Here is a 9,935-nt window from a genome sequence, read left to right as displayed (position 1 = left end):
TAGGAGTACCTAGGTACCTACGAGTCTGAGGTTTGCTTTACGTTCAAAGAATTTCTATGAGGTGTTTTTGCATAGCTCTACAAAGACAAAACATATTCATCCGAAACATTGACAGTATATCGTCCATTTGTAAAAATTATTCTTCAATAGGAAACAGAATTACATACATATACATAGAATTAAACCGTAAACATATCAATTCATATTTTGAAGTAAGCAAATCATTAGTAAGTATTTTTAATTATACATCACCATTTTTTGTTGCATTTAAAAAAATATCAGACTTAAGAAAAGTACTATCTATCTTCAAGCAATCATTACTGACGCTGTATTCTGAAGGCCATCTCCATATATCCTCTTTAACACTTACGATTTGAATCCGAGTAGTAAGAACTGTTCTGTTATTTTAACTGATCTATGACCATATATTGTAGACGTATTAATAAATTACGTTGTCCAAAGAATCGGCACAGTCTCGTGCCATCTCTTGCGCAACAGCCGCGCCACACCCTTCACATGCAAGAGGAATAGACAAGGTAAGGTAATAACTTAAAACTTTTTTTTTAAACGAACTGTGATTATTAGAACCCAGTGTATTGTTATTGTGAATGTTAACTCAATATTAACTATGTGAAAAATAGGTTATAGTGTTTATATCAGGATATTTTTATACAAATGTGGATTCTATTAAAGTCTTAAAATGTTAAAATAATTTTCATAATTAAAACATAGAGATTAATGATTTGTTAGGTTAGGTAATTTATCAAAAAAATCTAATGTACATTTACTGTATCTGTTGGGTATGTATCCCTCAAAAAATAGTTATATAAAATAATGCAAATGTTGAAACATATTATTTAATATTTTTATGCCAACCCGTGTTTGCTTAAAATTCCGCTGTTAACTTCATAGACATATAGACATAAGCTCTAATGTTTATTGTTTAAATATTTTTACAAGTGGCATCGGTAGCAATTTAAAAACTATTGATTTTCCAAAATAAGTAAATCCGTAAATAGTAATCTTGATAATCTTAACCTTGCATGCATAAATAACATAAGATCGCAAATCTAAACCAAACATTATCTAACATTTGCATAAATAATGGATGGGTGCCCATTGAGTGAGTGCATCATTACATTACATCATTGCACTGAATATTTCAGGCACGTAGCCGGCTTGATGTTTTGACCTAATGTATTTGTAAAAGCTTTTAACCAAACAGTATTTAAACTGGTATTAACTGCTGACTTCGCGTAGAAGAAGGAAATCAATTTTTATCAATAGATATTATGAAGGTTGTGTTTACTTTATATAAATAACTAGTTTTTGCCCGCGGCTTCGCGCGCGTTTAAAAGAAAATAATATGACATACTAACATACATAAAACTGAAAATTCGTACCTTCATTGAAATGACAGTGGCGCCATCTCGCGAAAATTGGTCGTACCAACTCTGGAACCTTCGTGGACAACAACTTTGCTAAAGATAATCACTTGATCAAATACATAGTTTACGATTCAATCCTTACTAATATCGATTTAAATAATCGTTTTTTTGTCCAAAAGATCGATTCTCCGATTAATCGATCTTAGATCGCCATGCCTAGTTCCCGTAGGATTTCCGGGATAAAAACTATCCTATGTCCTTTCTCGGGTCTCAGACTATCTTTGTACAAAATTTCATTAAAATCGATTCAATGGTTTAGGCGTGAAGAAGAGACAACCAGACAGACAGAGTAACTTTCGGATTTATAATATTAGTAAGGATAAAGATAAGGAATCTTAAGATTTAAGGACTTCTACTTTTTATCATCGTTTTCAAATATACATTATATACATATCCGCATAATGCTATTATTATTAATGATACCATCAAAAATAGTACCTATGACGATGTATTAATGCCACATGGGGCTAATTTACGTATAGGGGAACCACCTGGAGTCCTCAGGAGTGGCAATACATTTTTAATCAGCTTAAGCTGGAACCCTGCTCTATAGCTTCTATGTCCATGGATGACAGTGACCGGTTACCATTTGATAGAACTGCATGTTTGTTTACCACTTCAATCTCATAAAAAAAGGTTGGCATCGGCCAACCACAACTTGAGCATGTTGTACCATCCTATTACACATACTGTAACACACACATTTTAACCTTGTAGCCGCTGTTTTCTGTATTTTGTTAATATCACTAAGTAAATAATTAAGTGCTACTCCCCTCATTATTTCCCTTAATTTAAGTTCGAAATTACAAGAATGTACAGCAGTACAGGGGACCTACCATCATCTTTTAAAAACCATCATAGTTCAGGAAAGTTTTATTTCAATATAGCATTATTTTGTTTCGTACCACGACCTCCTTAAAACAGTAAAATATTCAGACATATGCAGTTGAACAAACTTAAGCCCTTATTCATTTTTTGCTTATCCATTGTATAAAACCAACTGAAATTGTCATATATTGCTTAAAAAGTTGATTTTCAAAAAAGAATGCGTAATTTCGACCGACATAATACAAAACTGCTTATTGTAATGTTATAAAAACAATCTTACTTTAACGAGGTCGTGGTACGAAAATTCAATGTATGATTAAAATAATATTGTTTTAAAAGACGGTAGTAACGCCCCAGTAGTGTACAAATGCTCTGCGCAATACATTCAAAGTTAATTGATAGATGCTATTGACTTATGTCTTCAATCTGAAATAGAGTTTATACTTGAATAAAGTCATACCAAAGTACATACCTACTACGATGTCAGAACTTTAGCAAACCCTTTATATCAATTCATGGCAACGCCAGCTCAGATACTAAAGGGGGTAGAACCCCTTGTGGTTCGATTCCGGCGGCACCCCCGCTATACCAATTTCTACCTAATAACAACTGTGATAAGCGCTGCTGTGTTCTGGTTAGAAGGGTGTAGTAAGGAGACATATTTTTCCAAAGTGTTCCAGTTTAGTATTCATAGGTAGATGCGCATCTATGGCCGACATCAGGTAGGAAAATAATCCTATCTGAGGTGGATTACAAATGTCGATGGGCGGCAGTAGTCACCATCAGGTGGACGACATACTCGTCTGCTACTTATATTAATAAAAAAGATACTTACTAAACTCATGATTGTGACGATCGTACTTAAGAAATCAAATACGGACATGTATATCACCTTGTGTGCCACGGAAATACTATTGCTAATAATTCAAGGGTCAAGAGTTAAACCACTGCTAAGTACAAGTATACTCAAAACATATTATTTTTACAACACTCAAGGCGCTTTAAAAATAATCTGCAATTCAAAATCAATAGCGAAAAATATACAGAGAATAAATATATTGTCTAATCTTGCCTCGAATTTTAATTCTGTAGTTTTATGAACAGCGCTTTTAACACGCCGCTATTAATAACAATACAATATTAAATTTCGGACAAAGATAATATCATACAAATTTTACGTACAATACATTAATAGTTTTATGTTCTTAATGGCCTTCTTCCTACTAACTTGCTACAAAGTTCATGAATAATTTTACAAAATATGTGTTTACACTGTACGATCTCGGAGAAATCACATGTATTTTATCCCTCCGACTTCGATATTTCAAATATTTGCCTATGGTTGCAATGACTGGGCCTCTTTGGTTTTAGAGCTACTTTATAGCTAAAACTTATAACTAGCCTATCCAAATATGATTCTTAAATAATACTCCATAAAGGATCCCAATTATAAAGAGAGAGCCAACTGTAACTGGAATAAGGATGTTAACTTAAATGTCACATTTCACTTAAGCCAAAGTAAGCTATAGAATGGCTAGCATTGATATGTTCATAATAATCTTACGTCGTGATAGAAATTATTATATTTATTTGAACTTTGAAAGAGCTCAAAATCATAGTATATTATATATCATATTGTTAAAAAAATACAAAAGCATACTTTCACACACCTAATGTTAATCCGGACAAACAGGTAACACGAGAGACGACGGCTGTGCCGGTACATAATATATTCACGTATATATCATTTTTAGTTAATAAAGATGTTCAATCACGCTTAAAGTTGACAGCGTGTGTGTTTCTTGCGAATAACTATATATAAATTTAACTTGAATATTATACTATAACCTAAATTATAATCATTAGTCTATTTTGAAGCACATTTGAATGTTCGAATATGAACATTCTTCATACAACACTAAAATATCATGAAAAAATATTCAAAAATCATACCAAATCGCTTAAAATCAAAAGTGAACAAAGTAACTACCAATAACTTTGTTCACTTTTGATTTCTTTGGAGTTAGTAAAGTGGTTCGTCTATCGAGCAAAAAAGCCTATACGTCACTGAATACATTATATCGTCCACGTGGGTCCATCAAGCGTGTATTTTAGCAAGTCTTATTCAAAGCAAATATCCGTCTCGACGAAGCGCCGAAATACTTCGTCACATCTTTAATATACTAAAATCACATCAAATAACATGTGAATTTAGATTAATAGATCGTTTGGCATAAAAACGATTAATGTTCACAACGTTATTAATCGCACGATTAATTCAAATGGTTTCGGAATCGAAAATTTAGTGTTGATAGAGCCATCAAAATAACATATTGACTTTAAACAAATATATAATTTTTCAACTTTTCGTTTTCAGATGTTCCGGATAAAATTTATTAGTTTAGCTATTTGTTGTCTCCCACTTATTGTTTGCATATATGGAGCTGACAAATACACAGACGAAAATCGACCATACGAATTCGGATTTACTATTGAAGGCGAACAACATCGACACGAGAAAAAAGGTAATAATTTGCTCCTGAAGTTAACAAACCGGGAAATATATAATAATTATGCAAATATAAAGGCAGTATAAAAGAAAACTTTCATTAGCAGAATTGATTTTATAAAAATTATGAAAATATGACTAAATATAAAATTAAGATAAAATTAAATTTAATGTTTCTCAACATTAACCAATAAAAACATTAACGATTCATGAAAAACATACATGGATACTTGGTTAGAAATAGAACGAATTCAACTTTTCAGTACAAATAATTTACAAGGCCTTCTATTTTTACTACCAAGGTATTTTATGTTTGAACTTTAAATTATAGTAGTATTGTATATATCGATGTAAGTAGTATGTACATAATTGAATCCAAATTTGTAAAACAATCTTACGTGAATAGGATGAGAAATTTTATAAATCAACACTGACGCCAAATCTTACGTCAAATAAAGTTTATTTAAAAGCATATCATTATATTCAACAAATAATGACATCATCAAATAATTAAAGGAAAATGAATTGAACATATATGCTTATTACCTGCAGCAATGCCATCGATGTTATAAAGTGAGCGGCTAATAAATCGTTTTTGACTATACAAATATTTATTTGATTCAATCACGTCAATAGGTTACGCATCATTGGATAAATATAAGAAAAATAACTTAAGTTTATCAATAATACTGTTTAAGAATATAATTATAATGAAGATTTACATTTTCTGTATTACAGATGAAAATGGAATCATCATGGGTGAATTTGGCTTCATCACTGCTGATGGGGTATATCACGTAACAGTTTATGCAACCGACGAACAGGGAAGATTTAAAATATTGTCTATGAAAAACATTCGAGTGAAACCTTGTAAGTGTTATACTAAAAATCTACTGATTAAAAATTAAGATATTTTATTTAAATGACATTTTACAGTGTTATTCTCTTTTGTGATTGCAGATCCAACAGCTGGAGTGAAAAAAGGTCATTCACTTCCATTTCCACCGTCAGAAAATGCTCCAGTTTTACAAGGACCTTCACCTTCTACGCCACAACAGGAATCAAAACCAATGCAAACAAATAAACAAATTTCATCTTCAGCAAAGTCCTGTTCTCACTGCAGTATTCCTACTACAACTACGAAAGCTCCTCAATTAACCAATATAGCCGTTGTTTCAAGAGATCGTCCACCACAAGGCAATTTTGGTCCCCAAGGGGGTAACGTTGGACAAGTTTCTCCTGCATCTGGTTTACAGCGTCAAAATGTCCCGGCAAGTCAAAACTTCGGTCAACCAAATGCTCAACGTGACACATTCGGAGGTCAACAAAATTATGCTCAACAAGAACAAGATTCCGGTAAAAATTACCAACAGCAAGGTTTCTCTGGACAACCAAATTATCCTTCGCAAGAGAGTAACATTAATAACGCCAGTCCTAATCTTCCTGAACAAGGAAATAATCAATACTACCCCCAAAATGGAAACATTGCAAATAATGATGGTGGAAGTCAAAGTTCTACTCCAAGTAGAAACAATGCTAATCAATATTATCCTCAAGAACTCCCTAAAGTAACGGGACAAGATATTCCTAACGCAAATCAAAATTATCCACAACAACACAGTGATAACGTTTATGTGCCACAAGGCTCTATTATTCAGGCACAACCTGAGCAAAATTCGTTTGAGCAACATAACTCTTTTGGCAAAACAGGCGTCGACAATTCACAACCACCCCAGGGAGGAACATTGAGAAATCCTAAACAGTATAGTGATATTTCTCCTTCCAACTATGGAGATACCCAGTCACAAGGATTTGGAGCTATTCTAGCATCCCAAACTGATCGACCGGTTTCTAATAAACCTACCCTAGTAGCAGCTCAAATGCAAATTGTGCCCAAAGACACAGACATCTACCACAAACGTCCTGGTGAGAAGGATGGCTTACCAAACGGATTGTCTGAATCGGATATGAGTCAACTTCTTTACACTTTCAATTATACAGTTGGTTTCCATGGACACCACGAAGAGGGCTATATAAATGGCGCTAAGCAAGGCTACTATTATGTAACTGGAAGAAATGGCATCAGAACACGTGTAGACTATGTAGCTGATGAAAAGGGATTTAGGCCTAAAATTAGTCAAGAAGTACTTGACCTACTATCGGATGACGTTCCAAAGCCAGAAACAGAAAAAGAAGAAAGGTTTGGTCTTAAAGGTTACGAATTTAAATGGCTTTACTATCCCACCGAAGCGAAAAAGCAATAACAAATCCATATAGGCCAAATTATAAAATGCCTAAGAATAGGTTGAGCACAGCTGTCAATATTATTATAAAAAAGAACTTTATTTGACTGTATACACCGTATAAGCAGTACCCTTAGTATGAGTTTTATACGCCCATTTGCCCATGCATTTCCAATCAGTTGTATCAGAACTGATTAGAATAGTATGAGAAATACGTAAATAAAAACAAAAACAGTCATTTTTGTCAAAACGTAAAAAGTCGTACTAAGGGTTACAGTTCATCTACGTCTCCGTGCTCATGTTTATCGCACATATACATAAATAATTCACTGTATCAAAATTGTATACTCTATTGACAATAATTGATACATATTAACATGAGCTAATACTAAAAAGGCTGAATGAAAGATTAATTTTATTGGTAAAAATAATAATTTTGGTAATCGACGAAATCAATAACATTTTAAGAAATTTTCATTCAGATTACAACAGCTTTAATTGAGTTAAAAATACAGAATTGAATATCCGTAAGAAGCATTTGACCCGTATTCTTAATATAATAAATACACTTAATGTTTTTCTTGCACTAGCAAATTACTTATAGGTCTTTATAGTTGTATTACGTAAAATGTACACAATACTCACTGCCATATACACTGCCACTTAATTAGTTTTAAGTAAATATGTAATAAGTTAATAAAACTATTGTAAATAAATAACGAATTCGAAATATTAAAAAGCTTTGAATAATACTTTGTGTTTTACTTAAGATAAGATATGCGAAGTGGCCACTACGACCTAAATACAAATAAGTATATACATATACATATAAATTCGAAAATATTTGTATATCTGAAAAGGTGGAATATAGCGCACTATATGTCCCTTTTAATATCTGTGTTTTTGATACCTGCATTCACAAATAAAGAGATTAGATTTTATTTGATTTGATTTGAAAAGGTAAGGCAAATAGTAAGGCGAAACAGTAACGATTATTAGCCACAATAAATAATGTATTATTTTGTTGTTAAGTATACCTTTATTTGAATATAAATAAGAATATAATATAATACAGGCAAAGCAATATAAAAGACAAATGTCTTTTATATTGCTTTGCCTGTAATAAGTTTTAATAAAGATACACGTAACGCCATCTATACAACTTATTCCGAACTACGTGTATGATGTATGTATGCAACACAACAATCGTGCTTTGGATATGAAAGCTGTAGTTACGTGATAAAGCCTTAACATGTTACCAGATGGCGTCTTCACCTGTGCATATCAGAAAAATGTGTGTTGTGTATCATTATGTAATATCGATAGTACTGGTAGCTGTATCGCTTTTTACCACTTCTCCCTGATGTGCTTTCTTGTTTAGTTGAAAACTTTAACTGCAAGGAACATATAACTTATATATAACTTCGGCGATCTTCAAAGTCTCTACGATTTCTAAATAGAGTTAGAGGTCTGTTTTTATACCTTTATTTATTATATTTCAGAAGTTATATTAAATACTTAATACTAAATCATCAGAACATTCAATGTAGGCTTTCCCAAATGTGCCAAGAGTTTGTTTGTAATATAATGTTTATAATGCTTAGCTTTTACAAAAATATTTTGTAGCATAGAGTAAATATTTAATAATAACAAAAATATATATTATGTATTGAATGAGTATAACAAAATACTAATTATTTGTACGTTATTTTAACAATATGTATCTAATTTATACTTTTAAGGTGCCCCCTAAGCTCATACAGTGAGTAAACTCCTAGTTCTTGCCTTGCCTTTTTAGGCATAATATCTTATAGCAACAAAGTATCATCTTTCAACCAGTTGCAAAAAATTAAATGGTGTAACCTGATTAAACCTGCTTATTTGTTCCCCACTCATTTGTATTTTTTCAAACGATTACTAAAAAAATACACGTTTTACACACATCCTATACATATCTTATGTATGTCGAAGATTGGACACTGGACCCCTAAACAGGTAAACTGAATTTCATATTATACAACTCGGCTGCTTTAGTAACCTACCCATAATCCCATTATACGAATACTTATACAGAGACAAATAGTGCGTACTTCAGAAGTCTGACTTAGTTTGTAACTGCTAAATGAAGCTTATAATTATCTTGATTTATCTTTGCCACGGTACATTTGATGTGTAATATAATCAAGTTGCATACATTGTTACTGAACTAGCTATTAGTTGGTTTAGATCAGCTCTACATTCTTCGTATACTCTTACCGGTCTACTTAAATGGTCATGAGTATGTATAACACAAGCCTTTGAAACATAGATTTAGTAACCCGGTCACGGTGCAGCACATAATTAAATAATAAGCCCGATTAGCCGAATAATTGCATAATATGAAACGGTGAATGAAGTACATGCATGGGTTATCCGCGCGTGGTTTTGGCGGGAAACCTCCACCAGTTCTGAGAGAGCCGGCGCGTGCGCAACACGCGTCCGTATTTAAAACTCCAAACCCGATGCGATCGCGAACGCGACGTTTTGTCTCCTAATCTTTTTGTTTAAATTTTAAATGGAAGTATTGAGGACAAACCTCATTTTCCTTTGTAGCGATTCTCTAACACGCTGTGAATAGCCTTTGTTAGTCTACAATAGCAGTGTTAGTTCTACTTTCGTAAAATTTAAATAAACTAGCACCGGTGAATTTAAATTCGCGTACAGTTTTATTTTTGTGCCATTACACACACGAAATATATAACAGGAAGCTTAGGAGGTTGGTATATAATAATATATTCATGTTCTGCCGCAAAAGTAATTAAAATACACGCAACTAACATGCCATAACGATAGCTATCTATCTAGAGTTTTAACTAATTGCGTTTCCTGTATTATTGAAATCAAATCTAACATAATTGATGTATTCAT

The 9,935-nt window shown here is 32.5% G+C and overlaps 2 protein-coding genes across 3 annotated transcripts in view; both read left to right on the top strand.

The window, feature by feature from the left end:
- The first annotated feature begins 482 nt into the window (after nt 1–482).
- Nucleotides 483–7,165, top strand: l(3)mbn (lethal (3) malignant blood neoplasm). 2 transcript variants are annotated; one of them, XM_073084491.1, is made up of 4 exons: nt 483–536; nt 4,654–4,801; nt 5,524–5,655; nt 5,746–7,165. In XM_073084491.1, exons 2-4 carry the CDS (start codon nt 4,654–4,656, stop codon nt 7,047–7,049), a joined length of 1,584 nt encoding a protein of 527 aa, XP_072940592.1. In that variant the 5' UTR covers nt 483–536; the 3' UTR covers nt 7,050–7,165. The 2 variants fall into 2 exon arrangements, with proteins under 2 accessions (XP_072940592.1, XP_072940593.1); XM_073084492.1 differs by having other exon boundaries at nt 486–541.
- Nucleotides 7,166–9,463: 2,298 nt separating this feature from the next.
- Nucleotides 9,464–9,935, top strand: part of LOC140750695 (uncharacterized) — a 58,959-nt gene continuing 58,487 nt past the window's right edge. The window contains exon 1 of the mRNA XM_073084388.1: nt 9,464–9,783. The gene's annotated coding sequence lies outside the window, so the exon portion shown is untranslated. The remainder of the gene's footprint in view (nt 9,784–9,935) is intronic.

Source organism: Epargyreus clarus, unplaced genomic scaffold (genome assembly GCF_041222505.1).
Source record: "Epargyreus clarus isolate Ecla_fem2 unplaced genomic scaffold, WU_Ecla_fem_2.2 ptg000021l, whole genome shotgun sequence".
Taxonomy (NCBI): domain Eukaryota; kingdom Metazoa; phylum Arthropoda; class Insecta; order Lepidoptera; family Hesperiidae; genus Epargyreus; species Epargyreus clarus.
The sequence above is the reverse complement of the archived record's forward strand: the minus strand, read 5'-3'. Positions and strand labels throughout refer to the sequence as shown.